At 54.7% G+C, this 26,308-nt stretch overlaps 2 protein-coding genes across 18 annotated transcripts in view; one reads left to right on the top strand and one right to left on the bottom strand.

Annotated features, from left to right (window-relative positions):
* The window catches only part of Tjap1 (tight junction associated protein 1), a 24,633-nt gene extending 2,482 nt beyond the window's left edge, over positions 1-22,151 (top strand). For 6 of the 17 annotated variants that reach the window (XM_023719632.1, XM_023719617.1, XM_023719623.1 and 3 more), the window contains 9 exons: positions 15,148-15,245; positions 15,840-15,965; positions 17,680-17,708; positions 18,314-18,475; positions 18,632-18,698; positions 18,934-18,963; positions 19,564-19,671; positions 19,762-19,845; positions 20,469-22,151. In XM_023719632.1, the coding sequence (XP_023575400.1) occupies positions 15,867-15,965; positions 17,680-17,708; positions 18,314-18,475; positions 18,632-18,698; positions 18,934-18,963; positions 19,564-19,671; positions 19,762-19,845; positions 20,469-21,569 (1,680 nt within the window). In that variant the 5' untranslated portion in view covers positions 15,148-15,245; positions 15,840-15,866 and the 3' untranslated portion in view covers positions 21,570-22,151. The other 11 variants (XM_023719635.1, XM_023719638.1, XM_023719650.1 and 8 more) reach the window with 11 other exon arrangements.
* A 390-nt stretch (positions 22,152-22,541) lies between these two features.
* Positions 22,542-25,365, bottom strand: Lrrc73 (leucine rich repeat containing 73). The gene is made up of 6 exons (XM_004624120.3): positions 24,829-25,365; positions 24,119-24,279; positions 23,738-23,860; positions 23,319-23,419; positions 22,984-23,206; positions 22,542-22,857 (listed from the first exon to the last, which is right to left on the bottom strand). Exons 1-6 carry the CDS (start codon positions 25,098-25,100, stop codon positions 22,787-22,789), a joined length of 951 nt encoding a protein of 316 aa, XP_004624177.1. The 5' UTR covers positions 25,101-25,365; the 3' UTR covers positions 22,542-22,786.
* Positions 25,366-26,308: the final 943 nt, after the last annotated feature.

Raw genomic sequence — 26,308 nt, 5'->3', positions numbered from 1 at the left:
TATTGGACTAGGGAGAGAGCTCAGTAGAATAAGTGCCTGCCAGGTAAGCGCAGGATTCTCAGTTCAATCCCCAGTACCACAAAAAGAAAAAAAAAGCTTAGTGCTAACACCAACTATCAGCTGTTTTGCTAGTCAGGTCTCAGCATTGATTTCTTCTTGGTTGGACCTGCTGTCTCTGGAGGATCTGTACCAATCTGGGCTGCTAGCTTGATGAGATTCAACTTTTGGCTAGTATAGATTTTCTTTTTTTGTATAGTGAGATTATCTACATTAAGCTATTAAAGTGTTTAAAGCTGTAAGGCAGGGGAATTTTCTTCTTTGTGTCTCAGCAGCAGTAGTGCTTAGTGAGTGAATTTATTCTGTATGCCTGGCATGGTCATAAGTACTTCATACATATTAACTCATTTTTAGAAGAACTGTGGGCTGGAACGATAGCTTAGTGGCACAAGCGCCTGCCGGGCAAGTATGCAGTGCTGAGTTCAAGTTCTATTTCTATCCCCCCCCCCTCTGCAAGAAAAGGAACTAAATCAAGTAGATTCTGCTTTTATCTCTGTTTTACAGATGAGAGAAAATGGAGGAACAGAGTGTTTAAGTCATTTGCTCCAGGTCACTCAACTAGTATGTGGCAGAGCTGGGATTTGAACCCAGGCAGTCTGGCTTCAGTGTTGCTGATTAAGGGGGTTCGCTGTGTGTTGCCCAGACCTCCCATGAACTCCTCTACTAAGGTGACCCTCTAGTCTCATGCTATGTGGTGAAGATAACTTGTAAATATGCCTAGGAGCAGTTTGTATCTCTTGGTTGATTATATCCCTGTCCTGGTTGATGTTTGTTTGTTTCGATGGTTCAGTACATATTCATGTTTTTAGTGAACAGTATTTTGGTTATTTTTAAAAATACTCGTTAAAAAAATATATTTGGGACAGGGTCTACAGAGTCTTACTACGCGTAGATTGGACTCATTGTGATTCTCCTGTTTTCAGCCTCCCAAGTGCTGGGATTATAGGTGTGTGCCACCACACCTAGTCTCAGGGCGCCTCAGGGGCGGGGCTGGCCCGGCACTCGGGGATCGGGGATCCAGGATTGGGGATCAAGGATCAGGGATTGAACCTGGGCTGCTGCTGCGCTATGCCTAAGCAGGCAGGCACTTTAGTCCTCTGAGCTGTCTGGCCAGCCCTAGTATTTTGGTTATTTAAAACACTGGGGGGTGGGGTGGGTGTCTGAGCTCTTGGTCACAGCCCTCTCTTTCTTCAGAAATAATAGGGGATAGGGGTGAGGGGGCCATGTGCCTCTTCAGCCAAAGCCGAGAGCTCTCTTCCTTTGCCTATTTGATGACTTTTGTTTTGGAAATCCTTGTCCCTGGCTTGGGGGAACAGAGACATTAGGCTCTATTCTGAGCAAGCTGCGGATGGGGTTCTGTGTATTAATTTAGGTGTAAATGTCAAGCACATTGCTGATTTTCATCACTGGCATGTATAATTGAAGAGGACCCAGTGTTCAATTCGTAGATAGTCCTGATGTAATTTTTCTTTTAAAAATAGCAAATGGCAACCTACCCCAGAAAAAGAAAATAGGTGACATTTTAAAGGGCTCTGTTCCTTCAGTGTGAGAATGGGAAGCAGATGTGCTTGCTTCAGCCAGGGCTCAGGGCTTTCCTTTGGCCAGGCAGAAGGCTGCCTGCAGTCTGAGCAGAGGTGTGGCCGGGGTTTGATTGACTGGCTTTCCTTTGCCCTGTATTTAAGACTCCTCTGAGTCATGTCCTGTCTACTGAACACACCCTCAGGGCCGGTCTTTTTCTGAAATGACTGTGCCACCAGAGCAGTCATGTGGCTGGAGTCTACACAGGCTTCGAGGGAGCTGGGCGCTCAGGACTCGGGTTTTCCTTGGGAACACTGGACCAGCCCTGTTATGAACTTTCCTATCTGTTGTGTGATGTATGATACTGAGAGGTAGGCGGCACCTGTCTTGCTTCCCTCTGTTAACTTAGAGGCCGTGTGTTCTGGGGTAACCAGCGTCCTTTATCTTGATCTGTGCTGCAGTTGGCGTGCTGAAGCATGTTATCTTCGTAGAGTACACTTTTTTGTTTCAGTACAAGAAGTCCTCAGATCTTCTGGATTCAGGCCACATTTTAGCAAATATCAGCATTGCAGGATGAAGGCTGATGGAGTTTGAGCCGTTTCTTCCCGTTACTGTTCCTTTTTGTTGTGCCCATTGATTTCTTCTCATAATGTCCCTTGTTCAGATATTTGCATCCAGTCCCTTCACTTCCTTCTCACCACTGTATTTGGAGTACCAAGGATTTCTGGGTTAATCCAAGTCTTCATTTTTCATCTGGATTTTACTTTTGTGTTACTGGAGATTGAATTCAGGGCCTTTGCGTTGAGTTACTTATACCTAGACCTTTAAAAAAATTTTATTTTAGCCTGGCATGGTGGCACATGCCAGCACTTGGGAGGCTAAGGCAGGAGGATCGTTGCAAGTTCAGGATCAGCCTGAGCTACAAAGTGAGCTCAATGCCAGCCTGAACTGCACAGGGAGACCCTTAATGAATGAATGAACGAACGAACGAACGAATGAATGAATGAATGAATGAATGAATGAAATTTAAAAAAAAATTTGACTCAGGGTCTCGCTAAATCACTGAGTTGCTTAGATTGTGCTCAAATTTGCAATCCTCCTGCCTCAGCCTCCCAGAGTGCTAGGATCACAGGCCTCTGTCACCATGCTCAGGTTGGATTCAGCATTTCAACGAGTCCTCAGACTTAGCTCATTCTTGCCAGCTTTTGGGCCTTTGCACACACTGGGGCTGTTGTCTGTATTTTTTAACTTCTCCCTATCCCTTCATTTTTGTCCTTCAGATCTCAGTTTGCGTTCTTTCCTTTAGGACCTCATAGTCTTAGTGCCTTTCTCTCTTCTGGGCTTGCTGCTAACACTTTAGCTCTTTCTCCTGTGCCTGTTTACTTGTCTGGCTCACAAGATGATGCCTGAGAATAGGGGCTGGGTCTTCTTTACACTTGCTTTCTTAGCACTTAGGTGGTCTGGATACTCAGTGGGTGCTTTACAGTGCCACAGTATGTGCGGTGTGAATGAAGTGTGGGCATTCTGTCTGCCTCCCATTTGTCTTCCACACCACTGTCAAAATTATTTTCCTATTAACATCTCTTCCTTTAGGCTGGACATGGTAGCAAATATATAGTCCCAGATCTTGGGACACTGAGGTGGGAGGATTGCCATTAGTTTGAGGCCACCCTGGGCTGTATAGTGAGTTAAGGCCAGCCTGAACCAAATAGCAAGATCCTGTCTCAGAAAAACCAAAAACCAAAACAAAATCCTAAAACAAAACTCTTCCTTTAGACATACTATGTCTTATTCAACTTAAAGTCCATCCTCTTTAACTTGGGTTTATACTCTGGCCCAAGCCCAGGCCCCTAGCCTGAGTTGCTGTCACCCCAACCCATCTGCCCTGTGCTTTAATGGCTCCTAAATTCCCCCCATTTCCTAGCCTGTCCTATTGTCTGTTTACTCACTTCTCGCTCACTCTGTAAGGCTCACCTCTGCCTCTGCAGCTGTATGTCCGCTAAGACCCAGCTCCTGTGTCTCTTCCAGTGAGGTGTCTGCCTAGCTTCCCCCACTCCACCCCCAGCACTTTGTGTGAGCTTCTGTTCTGTCATTCACCACATGCTGTGTGACTTTTGTCTTTGTCTGTTGCTTCCCCTGGACAGCCCTGCTGGAGAGGACTGGTCCTCCCTGATCCTGGGTGGGAGCAGTTGATGCTGGGAATGCTAGAGCCATCCGATAGTCCTTTGGAGCTAGGTAGTCCTGGTTTAAATCTTAATTCTCCCGCTTACCAGCTGTGCAATTTCTTTTTTTCTTTTCTTTTTTTTTTTTAACCAGGGATTGAACTCAGGACATTGCTCTTGCCAGGCAGGCACTTAAGCCACTGAGCTATCTTCCAGGCCCCTAAAGTAACTTTAAAAAAAAAAAAAATGTGTGTATTTTATACAGGGTTTCACTAGTGATCCTCCTGTTTTTAGCCTGCCCTGTGCTAGGGGGATACCACGCCCAGCCTTAGTCCCCACCACACCAAACTTGGGCAGGGTGGGTGGGGCCTGCAGGATGGGATGGACCCTGGTGCCTGCACTTGCCTAAAGCAGGCATTTAGTCTGCTGAACCATCTCGCCGGCCCACCAGCTGTGCAATTTTGGACAAGCTTCTTAACTAGCAGGATTCTTGGTCTTGTTCCCCATTAAATGAGGGTGACTTGACTTTTTTTTTTTTTTTTTTTTTTTGCAAGACTATTAAGTTTTGGAGATCAGGAGATCATCGCACCTAGTGTGGTGCTTGGCATACAAAGCATAGTTGGTAAATACTTGTTGAATGAATGAGTCCCATTTTGGAAAGCTGCGGATAAGAAAAGGCTTTGTTTTATTCCAGCTACAATAAATAAGCCTCTGCTTCTGTCATGTAGCCAGGAACATTTCAGAGGTGGGAGTAAAGTTGCGTCTCCTTTCCTAAGATGAAGCAATGACAAAGATAAGAGTGGAAACCCCATCCGTGCACAGTCTGTACAAATAAGATTGTTGATTCTCCTGCCTGGCTCCGTGATGACCCCTGCAACGTGCCACCGTGCCGGCCTTCTCCAGGCATGGCAGACTTGTGGTGATCCTGGGGATGCAGTGGGGTGTGGAGGTGGTGCATTTACATTGTCAAGGCTGTGGCTAGACAGTCTGTCAGCAGGTGATGAGAGGGAATGTCACAGCCCGTATCCTCTGATGTCTTATGGACTGAAACTCATTGGATGAGATTGCTGGAATACACGCAGGCAGCGAGGAAGCCAGACTTCCTGTTCTGGGTTTTCTTAGGGCTCTACTGGTCTTCTTATGGAATAGAATGAGCTCTGCTCACCTGTTTACAGGAAGGGGCTGAAAGTCCCAATCTAATCTTTGCCTTTTTGTTTCTAGTGTAGCTGAGGGGTGGTTCTTAGGGCACTGATTCCCAGAGATGTTGCCTTCTTCATTGCATCATGGCCAGTGGAGTTCCAGGTAAAGAAGGTACCTGGCATCTCTAGAGGGCACCTTCTGGTCTGGCCCTTGGACCCCTGCCCAGCCAGGTACCTTTCCACTCACCACACTGTGGTGGAAGTGGAGGTTACCTGTCTCTCCCCTGCTGGGGTTGAGATTTATCTCTGAGCTTCTTAGGAGCAAAATCTTATCCTGGAGTCCAGCACGTAGGTCCTGCAGTTAGTGCCGAGCAGTGTTGGGTACTGTGTGACAGAGCCTGTCCTTCATGAGTGAGTGAAACAGATGGGATCTCTGTGGCAAACCTCTGAGCAGGTCAGAAAGAAGGCCCTGTGCAAACACAAGGTAATAGTGTTGACAGTGCTGTTACTAATTATTCCCCAGTGTTGAACTCATGTGGCTAAAGGATCCTCCAGGAGCTTGGCTTCAGCATTTAGCCTTTTCATGTTTGAATAACATGCTGTAAGCCTGTAGGAAGGGGTTAAAAGAGGAGGTTAGCAACCGCAGCAACCTTTCTTTCATAAGTAGCATCTTCTGAAAAGTCTTGGCTGTGGCACCCTCTGTTACTCTTTAAGACTTTTCTGTGCTAGCTGTGACCTGCTTGCTTTTCTGGTTGTGTAGAGTATGCCCCATCTAAGTATGCCCTGTGCCCATATGATTACATTAGTAGTAGTAGTAGTACTATTTTTTGTGATTACTTTATTATTTTGTTTTTGTGGTATTAGAGATTGAACCCAGGGCCTTGCACTGAGTTAAGTCTGTAGCCTTTTTTATTTTGGACCAGGGACTCACTAAGTTGCCTAGGATGGGCTTGGACTTGTGGTCCTCCTATCTCAGAATGAGGGGGTTACTAGTGTGCACCACCACCACACCTGGCTACTACAACTTCATTAATGCTGAGTGAATCAAAAGGATAAAACCAGTAGGTAAAGTTGGACTGGAGTTCTCCCTAGGCTTTATTCCTCCTCCCTCCTGTCTGCTGATGGACATAGTGAGAGTGATCGACTGCATTGGAGTTAGCAGACCTGTGATGATGTGAATGAGGCAGGGGTCTGGATTGTACAGGCTTCTGGCCATGAGACAAATGGGACCTCATGTTAGCTACTATACTGGGCCACTTCTCTGCTGATGACATTTAAAATCTAAAAGACAGGGCCTGGGAGATAGCTCAGTGGAATAAGTGCTTGCAGGTCCTCAGTTCAATCCGTGGTGCCATGAAATAAATAAACAAATAAATAAAATAAAATCTAAAAGACAAGGTCCCCTCTTTGTGCTCACTGTGACTTTGGGGCAGGGAACTTGGCACCCCCCCAGAAGAGCCTTAGTACTTTGCTGAGGTCATCAGGAGGATGGGATTTGGTGATATCACTGTGGGGACTGAGCACTGGCTTCTGCACTGTCCCATTCAGCCTAGTGTGGGGCTCAGCCTCAAGCTCTGAGGGTTTTGCAGTGAGGACAGCATCGGCCTTGCTTCCTGTGGCTTCCCAAGGTTCACTCTGAAATTGGAGGCAGGGAGCTGGGCTCTGTCCCAGCTCTGCTGTGGTCTTGGGCAGGTCACCTCTTCTCTCTGAAGCTCAAGGTAGGAAATCCTCCCCTGTTCTTCATCTGGCTAGACTGGAAGTGTTGGAGGAAACACAGAAGAGAAAGTGCTTCTGGATGGGGAAGCTCAGTGTAGGTGGAGAGTGTCTGTCTAGGAACTTGTGGTTTTCATTTCTCATGTAAAAATATCAACCAGCGAGGTGTCATGGTACATGCCTGTAATCCCAGCATTTGGGAGGCTGAGACAGAAAGATTGCCACAGGTCCAGGCCAACCTGCACTACATAGTGAGTTTAAGGTCAGCCTGAACTACATAGCAAGATCCTGTTTTAAAAAAACAAAACAGGGCTAGGGAGATAGCTCAGTGGAATAAACGCTTGTCTGGCAAGTGCAGGGTCCTGAGTTCAATCCCTGGTACCACAAAAAAACCAAAACAACAACAACAACAAAAAAAAAAACCCAAAACCAACCAACTGCCCAAAAATCAACCACATGGAAAAATAAGCAAAATGAAAGACGCTTGTATCTCTCTGCTGTTGTCTAACCCCACCAGTCCCATTTATTGTATATCGTATATCATTTATTGCATGTATTTCAACATTCTTCAAGATTTACATTCAAAAACAATACCCAGGGACCGAGGAGATGGCTCAGTAGAATAAGTGCTTCCCTGGCAAGCGCAAGAGTCTGAGTTCAATCTCTGGTTCTGAAAAAAAAAAAAAACAAAAAAACCAAAAAACCACCGAGTAATGATGCATGTGTTCTTCTACTTCGACTGTTCTCGTAGCTACTTAATCAGGAGTGGGGAGGCCCTGTAGAGCCTTTGGGGCAGCCCTTCCCCTAGTCTAGCGTAGGGAATATAGGGGATTCTAAAGGGTGGCCTTTCTTTTTGGTTTTGAGATAGTCTTGCTATGTAGTCCAGGATGATCTTGAGCTCACTGTGTTCCCAATCTGGCCTTGAGCTTGAGGCAGTCCTCTTACGTCAGCCTCCTGGGTGTTGGGATCACAGGCATGCGCCACTATGCCCAGCAGGCGTGGTCTTTCTGGGAGGCCAGGAGAAGCTGTCCTGAAGTTCTCACCCATCAGGACTGTACTGGCTCTGTCTGAGGGACTGTGTAGCTCTCAGACGTGTTTGCCTGGCAGCAGCATCAGCGTGCAGACACCAGGCTGTGTGAGCAGTGTGGTGTCCGTACCTGTATTTCACGTGTGTCTTTTCCCTTGTCCATTCATCTTTGACTGGGAAGAGGAAAAGCTGATCAGGTTTCTTAGCTATCTTAGTGCTGCAAGAGTCCCAGATTTCTGAAGCCTCGAATTTTGCCAGTATGTTCGCTGCTACACCTTTGAAAGCAAACCAGGCTTGGCTAGTGTTTGGAGTTTTCTTACGTCTGAGGGCTCTGAAGGGCTTCTGTCCGCAGCCCAGCTTTGAGTCATCCCACAGGACTACCTGGAACAAGGCGAGCACCCCTTTCCCTGTGTCTGTGGTGCCTGTGCTGTGCTTCCCTGCTCTGCTGCCCTGGGGAGCATTTGTGGCTGCATTCTCCTGCGTCTGGGCTAGGGTTCTTTTCTCCCAGATGTTCCTGGAGGCCTAAGAGAGTCAGTGCCACCTCCTGAGCAGCTCAGATGACAGTGCAGCTGTTGCAGGCACTGCTCCTCTGGATCCTGGGCAGCCTGGTGTGGGCTTCATCCTCGCTCTGCGGGTTCCTCTGCTGCTTCCTGGGAAGCACCATCCCCCAGCCCTTTCAGAAACTGTAGGTGGCAGTGTGCCACCTGTCCCTCTGCTGGCCCAGTACCCCGCCGGGGTACACTGGCCCATTGTACTGTGCTCTCCAAGGCAGCTCCTGTCACAGCCTCTGTCCCCCAGCTGCTTCTCCCCTAGCTCCTGCCCTCTGAGCTATGGGGTGGGGGGGGAGTGGGCTGTGTGGTGCTGGCACAGGCACAGGATGGGTGGCAGCTGCAGCTGGGGGGGGGGGCTTTGTTCTTGCAGCCCAGCATACAGGGCCCTGGTGCAGCCTGGCAGTGGCACCTGAGGACAGGAAGATGGGGGCTGTAGCCTTTTCTACAGCAGCTGCCCCTTTTTGCCTGGCCACCCTGGAGCTGGGTTGCCTGCCCAGCGAAGTGGGATCCTGAGGCGCTGTCTCTGCACCCTGGGAGAGCACACTGTGGGCCTGTGCTATCCACAGCTTAGTCTCACTCTGCTGTCCTGCAGCTCCAGAGTTGGGCTGCTCCCAAACCAAGCGGCTTGTCTGGCATGCGTGGCAGCAATTGCCCTGAGTCTGTCGCTAATTATGGCTAACCAGGCGTGCTGGTTGGTCGGAGAGAAGTTGCTAGCCCTGTGAGTGACCTCAGTGAGCCGCCCTGCGCCGGCTGCCAGCAGTGTGGCTCCTCTTTTCTCCTGCATGGCTGCCTCTCACTCTTATCCTGTTGCTCTCTCCATCCTTACTGTTAGATTCCCTCCATCTTCCCACTACCTCTGCTGGGCTGGGGATGTGCCTCACTGGTGACCAGAAGAGAGTGGTGTCCTACAGCGTGGCACCTACTGCCAGGCCCTGCTATCCTCCCCACCCATGCTCATGTCAGTTTTCCCAAGAAACAGAGTGAAGTAGAGTTTCTGTTCTTTCTGGCTTCGTTATGGGGAGTGTGAGACCCTTCCTCAGCTACTGGTCCCTGAGATATTGCTGCCACTCCTGCCTTGGGAACAGATGAGTGGGGTTGGAAGGGACTTCACTTTGTCACTTTGCCAGAAGAGGAGGTAGGATGCTGTCCCACTGCACTGCTCACCCAGGAGAGAAGTTGGAATTGTATGCCATGTTCTCAGGTGGAGGGCTGAGGTGAACCTTGGCTGGGCTCTGTGGGCAACCTGGGGCAGAAGAGAGAAGCTTTTAAATGGAGAGCTGGAGCACAGCACAAGGTGGCTGGCTGAGATGTAGTTCTGGAGGTGGAGTAGAAAGGGTTGGGCTCCTAGTGCTTCCACGTTGGGAGCCTCAGGTGGACTTTGGCCAAGAGGAGCTGGAAGGACACCACAGCCAGTGAGGGCCAGGGCCTGCCTTGGACTCTGTACTGGCCAGAAAGTCAGGACCTCCTTGGAGCCTGGGGAGAGAAGCCGTGCGGAGACGCTATACCAAGGCCTTCTGTCATCTGGGCCAGGAGGCGGGGAGAGCAGGAGACAGTGGCTTGGTGTCTGTCTTTGAGCAGGTCTGTTCTGTGGATGGAATCTGTTTCCTGACAGTGGGTGGTGCTGGGCTGGACCAGGAGACTTTGAGACTCACAGACCTTTCCAGTGGGTTTTGGCCCTGTGGATGGAGAGGGAGAAGGCAGGGGCCTGACTGGTGGTGTGTGGCAGGTGGGTGTGAATGTGAGAGGGGCCATTCAGGACCCTGGAAAGGGAGGGAGCAGTCTGGAAGGGATTTTTTTTTTTTTTTTTCTCTGACCAGGAAAGCAGGAGCTGGGAGTAGAGATCTGGGCACAGGGTCGGGTGCCAGGCACTGGCTCTGAGGGCAGAAGCTTTGGCCTTTTTATTGGGGAGGGTCTGGTGTGCTGGGGGCATCTTGGTTCTCTCAGCCCCTTTGTTCTGCTCTGTGTTTGGCTGTAAGGCCAGGTGGGCGGACTGGAGGTGTTTGCTCACAGGTGGGAGCCAAGTGAGCTCTGTCAGTCACCAGCGCCAGCACTGTGCTTTGTCCTCACCATTGCTCTGGGGCAGGATGGTTCCAACCCTCTGTGGCTTTCAAAACCCTGTCAGTCTGTTCAGGTTAGAGTGGGCAGGGGGCCAGGCCAGGGCTGCAGGCTGCGCACCCCAAGAAGGTGAGGTTGCCTGTAGGGGAGTGGCAGGCAGAGTTGTTGGAAGGGCAACAGGGCTGGTCTGGGCACAGACTGGCATCTTCCAGCCTAGTCATCCGCCCAGAACAGACCTCAGCCCAAGCCCCACCCGGGAACTGTTGGCTGCCTGCCTGCCACGCGCCCAGGATTGCTGAGGGCTTTGCTCATGCGTCTTGGGAGCTGTGTCGGGTAGCGGTGCACCGGAAATGGGGGAGGGGTGGTAGGCAGAAGAGGTTCCTAGGGGAGTAAGTAAGGCTGAGCCCCCTTGGTAGTAGGAGCAGAGGGTGGACAGGGCTGTGATACTATGCTGTGGGATAGTGGGGATCTTCATGGGGAGTCCCCAGGGCTACTGCCAGGCCCTCTGGTCAGAAGGCTGGCCCTTCTTAGTTAGCTTTAGTTGGAGGCAGAGCCTGGATTTCAGAAACTTGGGGAGTAGCCAGTTCTCGCGGTATGGGTGTAGCTTACCCTAACCTGCCCATCTTTCCCAGGTCACAGAGTTCAGACACTGCGTCCGGCAGTTATGCTCAGAAGCATGCTGCGTCCTGTGTGACCACACTGGTTGTGTTCTAGTGGCTGCTGAGGGGCTGTTGGAAGGGCTGGCATTTATCTTAATTGTTTCTTTGTATCCTGGCTCCCAAGGTAATTGAGGCTGTGCTTTGTATAGCAAGTGTGTTCTGAATCAGGACCAGTTTTCCTTTCCTTTTATTTTATTTTTTATCTTTATGTTTTTGGCACAGGGTCTCACTACTCAGAGGGAATCATAGTGATCCTCCTGTTTTTAGCCTCCCCAGCACTGGCATTACGGGTGTGCACCACCATGTGTCTTGGTGTCTGGCTCAGTGCACCTGCCCAAGGGCAGGGCTGGCATGGCATGTGGTGCTGGGGATTGAACCCTGGTCCTTGGGCTTGCCTAGTCAGGTGTATAGTCCACTGAGCTATCTCGCCGGCCGTCTCCTTTCATTTTAGAAGCAGTAGTGGTTATTAACTTCCGTTGGACTTTCTTTGAGAGTTAGTTACTTTCATGGTGATATGTGGGTTCTCTCTGAGTCAGACACTGGGTTCATTCCCCTTGAGGTCCCTCACTTGCTTATTAACATCTATGAGCAGAAAGGCTTATCAGCAGGTTTGTAAATAATCTGCACCCAAATAAACAGAGGGGACATGGTTTATTTTCTTACTTTTATTCTCTGCAGTTCTGGGGTTTGAACCCAGGGCCTTTATACTGAGAGACATCCTGAAGCTTTGAAATTGTAAGACAGGGCCTCATTAAGTTGCCCAGGCTAGGCTTGAGCTTGCCATCTTCCTGCCTTCATCTTCAGAGTTAGGATTCCAGATGTGTGCCATTATATCCGGCTGCCGTGTTTTCGTAGAAGGAGTGTTGGTGATGGGCAGAACGTGGCAAGAGACTGGTGGACTCAAGTCCTGACTCCCTGTCATGGGCGGTGCTAGGGGGTGACTGGCCTCTGAGAACTCCCAGGCAGAAGGCTGAGGGCATGGCCTTCCCTTTCCTGGGCCTTGGGCAGACCTTGGGAGACAGCAGGAAGCGGGAGGCCACCTGGGCCTCTGGGTCTCCAGGCCTTGGACTTTTTGTTGTTGCTTCCTGCAGGTGTAGAAAGTGGCTTGGAATCAGGGTTCTGAAGAGGCTCCTGTGCCCTTCCAGCTCCCATAGCAGCTATCTCTCACCCCAGGGGCTTACAGGCACATATCCACAGAGGGACAGATAGGAGTCTCAGCTCCCGATCAAGGTGCCACTTTTTGTCCTTTGTATAAAGGACACTGCTCAGCCAGCTTATGGTGTGGGTCTTGGTGTCCGTTTCTGTCTGCACGCTGCTCAGCTGTCCAGTGGGTTGCAGGTTCCCTTGCATGCCAAGTCCCATTCCTAATGAAAGTAGACTTTGTTCTGGAAGGTAACTAATCGTGCCCCATGGGCTGTATTCACGGTGAAGGTATTTAATGCGGGGCAGGCGGTAACAGGCGGCCTGCATGACTGGCAGATTTCAACATGGCAATTAGGGAGCCATCGCCCCCGCCCCAGCAGCTAGAGGTAGCCTCTCCTGGGATCCTTTCTGAGTAAGGGAAGAATGAATGCTATGTAGCAAGGAAGGAGGCGGGCTCAGGCCTTGTGCAGGCCTGAGTGTCCCTTTTCCTTCACTTCGCCTTTTGTGGGTGAGAAGAGGGGGGCTGCTGCTCCTGGTGGCTCCTGGGATGTTGCCAGCAGGTTCAATCCAAGGAGTCACAGGCCAGGCTGGGTCGTCCAGGGGTCCCTGTGCCTTGTGTTTCTCCCAGGGCATGGCTGTCCTTATCCCAGGATTCAGCCTCACATCCTGAGGCCTCACCAGGTCCTGAGGCTTAGGTGGTGTGGGGAGCCCAGCAACAAGGCAGCAAGAGGCTTTCCTGCTGCTTGCATTTCCTTACACCCTGCGGCATTCAGCATCCCTAGGCTGTACGCCCCTAGGCAGTCCTTGGCCTCAGCTTGCTTGCCTGGGGCCCATTCACAGTTCAACGACTTCCCTAGGGCCCCCAGTATGGGATCCGTCTCCCTTCTTGGGCTGCCAGAAGTCTCCAGGCCCATCTGGGAGCCTTTTGGGGTTATACCTGGTAGCCAACTCCCTGGCTGACGTGCCCGGGCCTCCTTCCTGCTCATTGCTTCTTCTTGCTGAGCCCATGGCACTGCGTCTGCCCTTCCCTGGGCTCTAGCCTTCTGTTGCCCTCTTCCATGATGCAGTTATGGTGCTGGGCCTCCCACCCCACACCCCATGAGTTGATCTGGAGCACTTAGCAGATGTCAGGAATTGGAGCTGGGGAACCAGGGCCATTGTCTCCACGAACCCCCTCTATTTACTGGCATGGGGTAGGGAGTGACTCAAAATCCCACAGGCATTGGGTGTGTCCCCTTGCTGTGACTCTGACACTTTTGGGGAAGGACCTCCCATACACACACAGGACTTCCCATCTGCAGCTGTTGCCCATCTCAGTGCCAGTCCCACCTGTACTGTCTCCCTGATAACCTGACTCTCCCAGGGCTCCTGGGAGTAGATCTGTGCCCTTAGGAGACCTGGCTGAGTGGTGGGCATCTCAGGTCAGAGTGAGGCCAGGGGAACTGGCAGATGCGTGGGGCCCACTGTGAAGTGGCTCTGAATACAGGGCAGCAGCAGATCAGGGGGTGTCTGTCTCCCTGCCCACCCACCGTTTACACAGGTCCTGGTGCCTTTGGCAGGAATAGGGACGGGGCCTGGGGAAGAGGAGAGGAGAGGCTAGAGACAGGACAGCAAGAGCACCCAGTGCAGGCTGCACAGAGAAGCCTCCGCAGCTGGTAGGAGGGGAAGGGAGGAAAGAAGGGATAGGGTTCTCCGTAGAAAAGGGAGATGGCAGAGACTGTGCCCTGGAGTCACCCCTGGATGTCCACTTTCTGTGCTCTCTGGCCAAGCCGTTGGAACTTTTCTAGGCCTCTCCCTCAGGCTGAAGGAGCCCTTACCCTGGGGCCCTCTGGGGACAACCCCAGGGGACTTGTGGAAGTGATTTGTTTGCTTCCCCACAGCCCAGGAATGTGCTGTCTTTTTAGGCCTGCCTGGATTCCTGTGCAGGGAGTCAGCCGACACAGCTTGCTGTTTGTGCCCTGTGGGGACACGTTCTGCCTCCCATTGAAGGGGTGGAGGCTGGTGGCTGGCTCGTGCCTGTGCTGCCACACCCCAGTTCCCCCAGAAACCCCAGTCGAGGCATCAGTCAGGACCAAGAACACTTCAGCCTCCCTGCCCCCACCATGCTTCCTGCCCCAGGCTACTGGAATGCGACAGGAATCGAGGCCAGGGCTTGTCCCAACAGTGGGAACACATGCTTTTGCCCGCAAGGCTTCCCTTGGCCCCCTGGCTCTGTTCAGGTGGATGGATGGCAGTGGGAAGAGGTTGTTTTTAAGCTCAGGCCACCTGAGGTTACTGCCTCCTTGGATTGCAGCGGTGGTGGCGGCTGCCCCCCTGCTGCAGCCTGGCTCACTGCATGGCTCTGGGCAGAACTGAGGGGCCTTGCAGGTCTCTGCCCAGCCACTGGCCAGTGTCATAGGTGCAGGGCAAGCTTAGTGAGGTAGGGAGTTGGCCGCTGTGTGCCAGAGCTCCTGAACTTGGGCTTTCTGTGGCAGGGTTGCCCCTCTCCATTGTTGACGTTTTGTATGCTACTTCTGTGTTTTAGGGCTGTCGTGCATTGTATGCTGGCACCATCCCTGGCCTCCACCATTAGATGCCAGTGCAGACTCTTTAGGCATTTGCCAGGTGTCCCTAGGGGAAGGGGTGGGTGGAATTGCCTGGAGAGAGCCAAGGCTCTAAAGTGCTGCCTTTCCGGTCTTCTCTCCTGGCCTCACCTTTCCTCTCAGCCAAGTCTGTGAGCTGCTGTTGCGCACAGAGGTGGCCTTTGTGTTTTTATGGAAAGACTGCCAGGAGCTGTCTTCCAGGCTCTCTTCTGCCCATCTTCTTGCAGCTCCCTGAGGCCTTTCCTGATTGAGACCCATGTTCCCCAGAGCACTGAGTTGTTTCCAGACTATGCAAGGCCTGGCAGATGAGCAGGACAGATATGGGAGGGATGGGGACAGGACAGAGCTGGGCCTGCGGCGAGCTGAAACATTGTTTGCGTATAGACATATGGCAGGAAGCGGTGCCTTAGTTGTCTCCTGACCTCTCTGCCTGGCCCTCCCTGGGGACTCATCGAGGTCCTAGCCTGGCAAGCAGGCCTGTGGTGCTGACAGACAGGCAGCTGGCTCCTGGTTTCCACTTTCTTCCCTTCTTTGGTTTCAGGATTGCCTGGCTGGAGGAAGTGGAGGGGCCGTGGGATGCGGAGAGCAGAGGGCTGACTCCCACAGGGCAGTACAGAGCGAGCTGCCAGCGCCTAGACGGTATGTCCCCAACTGTATGTCCATGCCAAGCCTGTGCCCCATGTGGTTTCTCATGAATGGCTGGCAGGAGAGAGGGCAGAGAACACTAGAGCTAGGAGATCCCACTGAGGGGCTGGGCTGGGGGAGTATCTGCCAACCTTTAGCTTTACTCAAAGCAGATGCTCACCAAGCCTTTCTCCAGTGCCCCACACTGCTCTTGGCACCTCTGGAATCTTCACAGCAGCCCTATGCACTGCTCTTGTCCAGTGCACCATTAAGGAAGCCTCGTGAAGAATGGGTTTCCCTTTCTTGGCACCCAGTGAAGGGTGCAGTGCTCCTTTGAGGCTTTTGTTCTCCTCTCAGGTTTACTGGTCCTAGGGGCCGTTCCTGTCCCACCTGTCTGTTTCCAGTGCCCCATGCCCTACTGTCCATATCGTTCCTACCCAGAGGGCCCCTGAAGTGCAGCCACCTAGTGACCCCAACAGTGTCCCAGGCCCGGTTGCCTGTATGGTGGCTCCTGCAACATACATGTGGCCCTTAGTCACTCATGTCTTCTTCGTCAGTGCAGAGGCCTCTGCCCCTTCTCTAAGCCTCTTTATCCCTGGCTTCCCTTAGCAGGTGGAGGAGCCCATACCTCCCAGAATGACCAGTGCAGCCCCTGTGAAGAAGCCCTACCGAAAGGCCCCACCAGAGCACCGGGAGTTGCGGCTGGAGGTTTCTGGATCCCAGCTTGAGCAGGAGGTCAGCAGGACTGATGGCAAAGATAGGCCCTGAGGAAGGTGTCTGCCTATCTTCCCCCACCTGAGCTGTAGGTCATCTGAGTGGGGCTGGGCTGTGGCACCGTAGACATAGCCCAGGGGCCTAACTTCGGCCATGCTGGTGGGAGCACCGAGGGCTCAGGGAGACTGGCTGTCTAGAAATGACCCTGTGTGGCTCTGCTCCCCCTGCAGGATGGGCCAACCTGCTGGAGGCTGGGCTTGGGTCCCTCTTTCTGGTCAAGTGGTGACCTCCTTGGGGCTGCTAAGGACACAGTCCTCCAGCTGCTTCCCACAAGCATAGCTGCTCTGCCTTGTCCACAGGAAGTACGTGCTTCCTCGGCTATGCTGTTGGGCTCATGTGTGTTACGTATGCATTTCCTGCTGGCACCAGCTAAGGTCCAGGCCCTGTCTCTAGCAGGCCTGCAATCGTAGCACACTCATGTGGGTTCTCCCTTGCCAGGTTCCTGGCCGTCCCAACCTATAACAGCACATGGAGCATTTAAAGCAACAGGAAAGCAGTCACCAGATGAACATCAGGCATGTCATGGCCCACTTGGGTCAGATTCAGGCAAGAGAACCTTAGATAAAAATGCCAGCTATAGGCTGGCAAGATAGCTTAGTGGACTAATCCCCTGCTTACGCAAGTGCAGGGACTGGGTTTAATTGCCAGTACCCCATGCCACGCTGGCCATGCCCCTGGGCACGCTGAGCCGGTGACCGAGTCCGGGTGTGGTGGCGCACACCTGTAATCCCAATGCTGGGGAGACTGAAGACAGGATTACCAGGAATCCAAGCTGCGTAGTGAGACCCTGTCCAAAAAAAAAAAAAAAAAAGCTAGCTATTGCCGGATCAGTTGGTATAGACTTGTAATCCCAGCAGTCTGGGAGGCTGAGGCAGGAGGATTGCAAGTTCAAGCCCAGCTTGGGCAGATCCTGTCTCAAAACAACAACAAAAAAGGGATGAAGTTCAGTGAAGACCCTGGGTTCAACCTCCAGTTTTGGGGGCTGGGGAAGCCAGCCTTGTGCTAGTTCCTATCAAGTGGACATTACCCTGGTTTTCTAGATGAAGGGATCCAGGCTTAGTAAGGCGTTTTGGGCCAACATGTGAACAGGGTCAGATCCAGTTGTTAGGAACTCAGTCTTTGGTCTGGGTCACCTTTCCTGCCCATAACTGCAGCTCCGAAGCAGCCCTCAATGCTTCTTCCTGATGTAGCAGCTGCCGGCTCTGCCTATGGCTGGCCACACTCTGGGGCTTGGGCTGTGACCACTGTGGGGCTTGGGGAGGATGGGCTGGAGTTGAAAGCAGCACAGGATGCTCTGCTGCTCTCTTAGGTTCCCTGCTCCTATGCACTGAGCCTCTAAGGACCTGGAGTTCTTCCAAAACTCAGGACTCATAGCGTGGCCTGACTTCACTTTCCTGGAGGTCCCTGCCGTGTAGTATGGGCCTGGGCCCAGGAGGGCATAATGGACAGCTCAGAGGGTGTCTTGGAGGGAGGTAGCATGGTACCAGGACCATCTGAAAATAGCTTTAGGAGTGAGGTGAAAGTTGGCATGAGAGGGCAATTACTAGATAGCACCTCTCTCTAGAAGGGCCTACAGCCCTGTGTGCGGAGCTTCAGGTGGGCCCTGCCAGCATTCATGGAGGGTAGGCTGCCAGGATCTTGAGCTGAGCCTCACTCTTTTGTTCTCTTCTGCCAGGAGCCCCTGACGGATGCAGAGAGGATGAAGTAAGTTGGCTGCCCACAATGTTGCACTGCCCTGTGTCCCCTTAGCTCCCAGCAGGGCTGTTGGAACAGTCGGGCTTTTCCCTGGCACAAGCAAAAGTCAGAGTTGGGATGGGGTTTCTCAGGGACTCTGGAAGGCAGCATGACATTGTGGATACTCTTTTCTGGGTTTTTTACTGTTCTGTAGGTCCTGGAGTGAGGAGGTGGATGGTTGGGAGGGGCCTGCTCTTGCCAGGGAGCTCCTGTGCCAGCTGCCTCCCTGTGAGAGCCCCAGGAGGCCCCAGGAGAGGAGGGTAGGGCTGGGCTGGATTTCCAAGGGATTAATAATGGACAAGCTGATTGTGCAGGAGAAACTAGAGCCGGAACATGGTGGCTGGCTGGCTTGGGCAGTAACCAGAGACAGGCTGGGAGCTGTCCCCCCCGCCCCAATCTTGTCCTGTCATGCAGTGGGGTGGGGGCTACTGTCCCATGCCTCCCCCATGCTTCAGTAGGCTGCATTCTTGGACCTGTGGCATGTGCTGTCCTAGACCTAGCTGATGCCCAAGAATGCCCCTGCCTCAGTTGCCTGGCCCTTCTTGCTGATGCCCTCTTTGTATCCCCACCCACAGACTTTTGCAGCAGGAGAACGAAGAACTTCGCCGGCGCCTGATCTCGGCTACCCGACGCACTGAAGCCCTGGAGCGGGAGCTGGAAATCGGGCAAGATTGCCTGGAGCTGGAGCTCGGCCAAAGCCGTGAGGAGCTGGACAAGTTTAAGGACAAGTTCCGCAGGTATGGGAAGTGGGGCTGGACCCGCACTCGAGCATCTCCCCACGCATAGGTTAGCTGGAAGAGGCCTCAGACATGACTTGTGCTGATTAGAATATGGAAGTTGTGATTCCTGGGCACAGAGCAGGTCTGGACCAGCTGTCTCTGTGCCCCTCACAGGCTGCAGAACAGCTACACGGCCTCCCAGCGGACCAACCAGGAGCTGGAGGACAAGCTGCACACATTGGTACTGTGGCCCCAGGACAGGCACTTGGCCTGGCCCTGTGCTCTGGGACAGGGGCCAGGACTTTCCCTTAGGGAGTCGCTCTGGCTTGGGCCTGGGGTAGGCTGGCGGGGGGCCTGGTGGGGAGGGGATCTCAGTGTGCTGTGTGAGGTGGGACTGTTGTGATGCTCATACTGTTTCTCTTCTCTCCTCGTCTCCCCCTCATGCTGCCACCGTTGCTGCTGCCCTCTCCTCTCAGGCCTCTCTTAGCCACAGCTGGATCTTTGCAGTTGCGTCTGAGTTTGTGTTTCCTCCCTGTGCTGGCCTCCTTGGGGCCCTGGCCCTCTTCCTCTGCCTCCTGAGACCCCTGTCCTGCCCTCTCCCTGCACGAGGCCTGTTCAGTAGTTGGGGCTAGGGCTCCTGCCCTGATGTCATCCTGAACACCGACTGCTCAGCCGCAGGGGCAGTGGGCCAAGGATCAGAGACAACTTTGGACCTGCAGCCTCCAACCAGATCACCCCCTGGGCACCCCACTTGGGCTTGGTTGTTCCCTCTTGCCTCTTCCTGGCATGGCTGAAAACAGCTGCACACAGCTTCAGCCCTAAGTGTAGTTTCTGCCTGTGGGTCCCAGCAACCTTCTGGTGCTCAGAGCCCCTGAAACTCTGTGGCCTATAGACAGGTCTAGATTGTTTCTCTCCTGGGCCTTGCCCTGGCCGGCTGCAGAGTAGGGGCAGTGCCCAGTCTCCTGTCTGTTCGTCACTTGTCTGCTGTGTTGCCTTGGCTGCCCTGGCACCTGTGCCTCGTGTCTGTGGCCTGGAGGTCAGGTGGGATGGGTGGGGGAAGGGCTGGCTGGGCCGGGCTTGATTTACCACTCTTTAATGTGCCTCAGATCCAGAAGGCAGAGATGGACAGGAAGACACTGGACTGGGAGATTGTGGAGCTGACCAACAAATTGCTGGACGCCAGAAACACCATTAACAGGCTAGAGGAGCTCAATGTAGGTCACCTGCCCTTCGTGCCCCACCCCCAGAGTGGGCTTCTCTGGGGACGGTGCAGCTGGCGGGCACTGAGGTCACTTTGTGTGCAGGAGCGCTACCGGCTGGACTGCAACCTGGCTGTGCAGCTTCTCAAGTGCAACAAGTCCCACTTCCGTAGCCACAAATTCGCTGACGTGAGTACAGCGCCCCCTGCCAGCGCTGGCCAGCCTGGCTCTGAGTCCCAAGCCCTAGCTCTGTCCAGAGCCTTCACCTGCACCCCCCCACCTGGCCCTCCTACCTCCAACCTACCCTGCAGCTTAGGCTGACACTGTTGAGGGGGCTGGCCCTGCTGGCCTTTCTGTGATAGGGACTCTGCTTGAACCTGTGAGAGGGAGGTGTGGCCAGAGCTTTTGGCTCCTGTTACCCCCAAGGGGCAGCTCTAGACCCCAGAGCCACATGGCTGAAAATACCTCACACAGCTTCTGCCCTGGGTGTGGTTTCTGCCTGTGGGTCCCACCCAGCAACTTTCTGGTGCTCAGAGCCCCTGAAAGTCTGTGGCCCCGTCATGTGGGTTTGGGCAGGACACACTAAGGTCGGGGAGGTAGAAGGTCCTGAGCACACAGCCTCGCCAGTAGGTCCCAGCCGTATCATCAGGGGCTGCAGGTTATTTTCCACTGTTGAGCCTGTGTCTGTGAAATGCAGTCACGGGGAGAAAGCATGTGCAGCACACGCGGCAGGGCTGGGACAAGGAGCCATGATTCTCCCATGGCCCAGCTGTCCTCAGCTGGGCTGTTCACACCTCTCTTGTTTCTCTCAGCTGCCCTGTGAGCTGCAGGACATGGTTCGGAAACATCTGCATAGCAGCTCTGAGGCTGCCAGCCTGGGTTCTGCTCCCATCCCAGCCCCAGGGGCTGTGGTGCCCACCTCGGTCATTGCCCGTGTGCTGGAGAAGCCAGAGTCCCTGCTGCTCAACTCTGCCCAGTCAGGCAACGCTGGGCTGCCCTTGGCTGAGGATGTCTTTGTGCATGTGGACATGAGTGAGGGTACCCCAGGGGATACGGCTAGTCCCTCAGCCCCTGGCAGTCCCACCCTCCAGCCCAATGGTGAGTGCCACTCTCTGGGTACTGGAGGGGGCTCCCCAGAGGAGGAACAGTGTCTGCCAGCCTTTGAGAAGTTGAGCCCCTACCCTACCCCATCTCTGCCCCACCCACTATATCCTGGCCGCAAGGTGATAGAGTTCTCAGAGGATAAAGTCCGCATCCCTCGCAACAGCCCACTGCCCAATTGCACCTATGCCACACGTCAGGCCATTTCCCTGAGCCTGGTAGAGGACAACAGTGAGCGGGCCCGCCCCAGTCCAGGGCCCAGCAGCCCTGCCTCGGCTCAGGCCTCCCCTCACCACCAGCCTGGCCCTGCTGCCCCCGAGCCCAGTAACCTCACCAGCTCCATGAGCTCTGAAGAAGACCTTTTGGCCAGCTGGCAGCGGGCATTTGTAGACCGCACTCCGCCGCCTGCCGCTGTGGTCCAGCGCACAGCCTTTGGGCGGGATGCCCTCCCTGAGCTGCAGCGCCACTTTGCTCTTAGCCCTGCCGACCAAGATGAGGTGATTCTGGCACCTTCTGCCCCACCTGATGAGAGTAGGTTCCTGCTGCCAGCAGAACCAAACCCGGACTCCTCCAGGGAAGAGGAGGAGGAGATGTTGAACCTGCCTGTCAGCCCTGAGGAAGAGCGCCAGAGCCTGCTACATGGGAACAGGGGTACAGAGGAGGGGCCTGGTGCTTTGCACATTGAGGGCAGGGCCTGGCCACAGCCTGCCTCCAGCCGCCCCCAACGCAGCCCCAAAAGAATGGGGGTGCACCACCTGCATCGCAAGGACAGCCTAACCCAGGCCCAGGAGCAGGGCACCCTGCTCAGCTAGGCCACCTTCAAGGACAGCCTGGCCCTAGCCTGGGAGCAGGCAGCCTGCAGAGGCCTGGGCCTGGACTCTTCCCCCTGGCTTGCACAGCTTGGTTCTCTGTATGAGGGACAGGCTATTACGCCAGGCCTTCCAGTTTTATTAACAATGGCACCGGCTTGCCTCCTTCATGACTTTGTCCTTGGCTTGGAGTATTTTTTCTCCAGAGTAACATGCAGGTGGCCTCAGGCCGATCCGTCACCAGCCCAGGTCAGGCTGTGCTGGGTCATGGAGGGGCTCATCAGTGTTCACCCCAACCCCCCTTCATGTTCCTGGCTTGGTGCACTGGGGCACTGCTGGGATTAACCTCTGGTTTGTTTTCCTCTGCTACCCTCTGGGTGCCTGGCCCAGCTGCTCCAGGATACAGAACTGAGACTCAGGGCTCCCCTTGCTGCTCCTCCCCCTCTGTGGGGGAGCAAGGGCTTCAGAGGCCTCAGGGCTGGGCTCTGGGTGAAGCTCAGCTCCTCCCAACCTTGGCTCTAGACTGTTACACCCAGCTTTGGGAAATTTTCACATTGATGACTATTTTAAAATAAAACTATTTTACAGATATGCCCTCACTTGTCTTAATGACCTTCCCCTCTTCCCATTTTTGAGTAGTCCTGATCCTAGTGTTTTCCTGGTCTTTGCCAGTGCCTCAGCCCCTCCCATTCTGCCTGGGGCCCTGGAGTGGACCCTTAAGTAGCCTTGGCAAGGCACGGGTCGCCCTTCAGCCCAGCTGTGGAAGTAGGTTCCTACCTGTAGTCCAGATCGTCATAGGTTTGTGTAAGTGTAAGGTGTCAGGGCCCAGGTCCTAGACAAGGTCCAAGCCTCCTGGAGGCTCAAGGGAGCTCTGGCTGTGGGGGGATCCTGCCCTCTAGTGGTGCTTAACCGCAATTCGGATTCCTCCCACAGCGACCCCTAGTAACCACAGCCTCACACCAAGTTACAGATTTGTAAAATCTCTTCCGAGCCAGCGGGTTGCAGCCAGAGCTGCTAACAAGTCCAGAGGCGTGGCCCTGGGCTCCAGTGCCTCCAAGGCTGTTGTCAGCCACAGCGTTGTCCAGAGCTTCCCACACTATCAGGAGCTACCAGAGCCCTGGGGCCACTCTGTCCCAAGTCACAGAGCCTATCCCTGCCATTCAGGGAAGGAGCTGAGAACAGCAAAACATGTAATGATACACAGAAACGCAAGTGAAGAGTCACATCTCAGTCTCAGCCAGCAAACTGTCCCCCAATCCTGACGTCATTAGCACCATCTGGGAGCTGGCATCTGCAGAAGGGTAGAGGGTGTTGAGAATAGCATGTGTTTGCCAGGTGAGAGTTGGCCTATTTCTCCACCCACCTTCCCTGTCCTGTATTCTCCACACCTGGCTCCAACCAATCCTCTGGTTCTTACCGCCAGGGCACATCCAGGAGCTGCTGCCCCTTGTATGGGCAGTAGGCTCCCTCCCTCGTTCCCATTCCTGGGTGTCACCAGTCCCTCCAGCCACTTCCTCCTCTTCCTCGCCCTCAGAGAGGAGGTCACAGATCTGCTGCTGCAGCTCAGGGCTGATGCTGTTCTCGGCCAACACCAGACTCCGCAAGGCTGTTGGGTAATTTTCCACCATGTCCAGTAGGGTCTGCAGTGGAATGGTGGAAAAGATAAATCCACATAATTGCAGCAGGTCCTTGGACCTCAGCTGCTTTTGTCCATCCCATCCCCGACTTGTCCCAAGCATCACAGCCTCTCACCTGAGCTGACTGGTTGGTAAGCCCTGTGCCCTCCAAGTCTAGGACCTCTAGGGTACGGCTGGAAGCCACAGCCACAGCCAGCATCCCTGCTACATGGTCACCTGGGGAGACAGCACACACATACTCTGACCTGTGTTCATGCCTTGTCAGTCCCATCTCCACTCATCCTCCCCAGTACACTAAACACCTTTTGGCTCCACCCCTGGCTCCTCAGGAGACTATGGTTGTTAGTAGCTGGTGGGGACAGGACTAGAACTGGGTTGCCCTGACCTGCCTGATGGTCACCTACTAGTCCACACAGGACAGCTCCCCGCCTGTCCCTGCCTGGGCCCTCACTCCTCTTCCCTCCCCAGTGTGAGGTTTCCATGGCAACAGTGTTTTCCAGGTTCTTGGGTAGGTGGGCGGGGCACGAGTCTCACCCAAGGGGTTGTAGTCCAGATTGAGAACTCGGACCTGGGAACTGTGGGCTACAGCGATGGCCAGGCGGCTCCAGCCCTTGGGGGTGATGCCAGGGTTGGCGCTCAGTGTCAGTTCCTTTAGGCCTGGGCAGCAGTGCAGTAAGAAGCCAGACAGGGAGGGTTGAGGCCTACTCCAGCCCTTTCCCACCCTGTGCTTTTGGGCCATCATCAATGGCTGGGAGTCATCCCACCCCATCCACAGAGCTCCAGAGCCTCTGAGGACCCTGAATCTCCTGCTTGCTCCATCCCCAGCCCCCCTCTCCTGGATGTTCCTAACCCAGCCCAGGAAAAACTCTGCACTTAGCTTCCACCCAAGCCACCCCCAAAAAATGCCCTGCTCACCAGACTTGGCCCCGTCTGGGGGGAGGAGGCCACAGATGAGGTTGATGGCTTCATCACCCAGCATGCAGTCCCCCAGGTCCAGAGCCACAAGGGCAGGGTGGAGGGCCAGGGCTGGATTCAGCAGGGCCAGCCCAGCATCTGTCAGTGGGCTCCCATGCAGGCTGTGGGGAGGCAGGAGGACAGTTACTTAGCGCCCAGCCTTCCAGTGGAAGGAGGTGCCTCCCCTGAGAGGACCCACAGGAGGTGGGATGAACACTTTGGATTCTTTAATACCGAAGAGGGTCAATCTGTTATTTTTCTGGGGCGAGGGCTGGGATCCAGGATATTGCAGAAGACAGCAAAGCAGGGGCGTTCAGGTGGTGCCCTGGAATTTTCCAGTGGGCACAGTGGTAGGGACAAGGCTCTAGTACCCGGGTTGAGGGAGGGGTTCCATTTTGAGAACCGAGGTGCAGTCCTAGCAAAGTAAAGAAGGGTGATAAGATGGGAAAGGCAGACAGGCCTTGCCAGGAAGGGGTGTCTACCACCTCGTGGGGCCGCAGGAAGCCCAGAACCAGACAAGCCTTGGAGGGTGTGGTGGAGACGCGGGCAGGGTTGCAAGGTCAGCCAGGTGGAAGGCAGGAACTGGAAAGTACAGAGGGATAGCAGGTGGCAGGGGTGCGCGCGGCGGGCAGGCGCAGCGCCTGGGACCCCTTGGCTAGGGGCGCACTCACAAGAGGGACTGGATGGAGCGGTTGGTCCTCAGTGCCTCCGCCAGCTGTTTGATGCGGCTGGGGCTGGACACGACGCCCAGGTTAAGGTTGAGCTGCGCCAGGGACGTGGCCCCGGCTAGGGCCCGGCAGATGCGGCCGAAGTCGCGGTCACAGAGGCGGCAGCCGCGCAGGGAGAGCAGGCGCACGGCGTTGTCACGCAGGCCGCGGCAGATGTCCCGCACCTCGGCGCCTGACAGCGGTTCCCCCGAAATCTGAATGGAGCTGGGCAACATCCTACCCGCGGGTGGGCCGCAAGGGCCGGGGCGGGCACGGAGCGGGCTGGGAAAGAGCGCCCGGACCCCGAGCGGGACGATGAGGACGCGTGATGGGGCCGGCGGGCGCTGCCCCGCGCTGGTCGTCGTCGGCTCTAGCAGTTGTGGAGGCAGCAGCCCGAAGGCGGCTCGGGCCCGGCCCCTGCTCAGAGGCCGTGCCACCCCCGCTCTCCGGCCCGGCTCCCCTGGCCGCCGCGGGCACGGCGTGCGTCTCGCGGGGACAGCCCAAGGCGGGCGGCGCGCCGCTGCTCGGCTTCAGCTCCGGAGCCGGAGCGGGCGGTGGGTTTCCATAGTAACGGGTCGCGTCACCAACGCTCGCCCCGCCCCTCCCGGCCGGGCCACGCGGCCCTAGAGGCTGCGCGCACCCATGGGAAGGGGGCGCAGGGTTACCCTTCTCTAGACCACGTCGAGCCAGAGGGCTGGGCCCTAGGGCGAGCAGGACCGAGAAGCAGCAACGGGGGCGCAGCACGTGAAGGGGGCGTGTGATGCCGTGGCCTGCTCTGCTTCCCATTCCCCGCCACGGCGTTTAAGGCTCTCTCCGCCCCAGCGTGGCCCTCTGCGGTTGCAGGTCCTGGGCCCTTTAATCTGCGCTGAGCCGCGCCCGGCCCTGCCCTCCCGTGACGCGGGGCGCCACGTACGTGGGGATTCCGCCAGCGGCTTCCCCACCAGGAGCCTTCTAGACGCCGCTCAGGGGAACCGCAGGCCCGGTGCCGTTGGTGGTGCCCTGCAGACGCTGCCTTTAACGTGTGAAAATGAAAGGGCCAAGACGTAGGAGTGCCAGGAACAGCGACACAGCTTGGCTGTGGCAGGAGGGCCGGTACACTGATGACAGTAGTGAGAACGTTCTGGGTAACAGGGCAAATGAAGGGCACAGGTCCCTTCACTGGGAAGTAAAGATGCTGCTGACTCACGGTTAGCAGCGACAGGCTGTTTTTTTGAAAAGTAAATACTGGGTTGGGGGTGTGGCTCAGTGGTAGAGCACTTATTTGTCCCACAGGAACAAGGCCCTGGCCTCCAACATGGTCCCCACCCCCCAGTCAAAGCCCTATTTCCTTTTGATTTTTTTATGGGCCCAAGGGCCTTTGCACTGAACTACATTTTTTTGTGTGAGGAGTTGTGATACATTCATTGCCTAGGTTGAGCTTGAACTTGCAATACTCCGCCTCAGC

Source organism: Octodon degus, unplaced genomic scaffold (genome assembly GCF_000260255.1).
Source record: "Octodon degus isolate 3935 unplaced genomic scaffold, OctDeg1.0 scaffold00005, whole genome shotgun sequence".
NCBI classification, from domain to species: Eukaryota; Metazoa; Chordata; class Mammalia; order Rodentia; family Octodontidae; genus Octodon; species Octodon degus.
This window is presented reverse-complemented; position numbering and strand designations above follow the sequence as displayed.

Coding starts and splice junctions, on each gene's coding strand:
- Lrrc73 (XM_004624120.3), bottom strand. CDS start 25,100: ATGTTGCCCAGCTCCATTCAGATTTCGGGGGAACCGCTGTCAGGCGCC. Junction 23,420..23,737: donor TCTGGACTACAACCCCTTGG/GTGAGACTCGTG, acceptor CTGTCTCCCCAG/GTGACCATGTAGCAGGGATG. Junction 22,858..22,983: donor CTCCTGGATGTGCCCTGGCG/GTAAGAACCAGA, acceptor ACCCTTCTGCAG/ATGCCAGCTCCCAGATGGTG.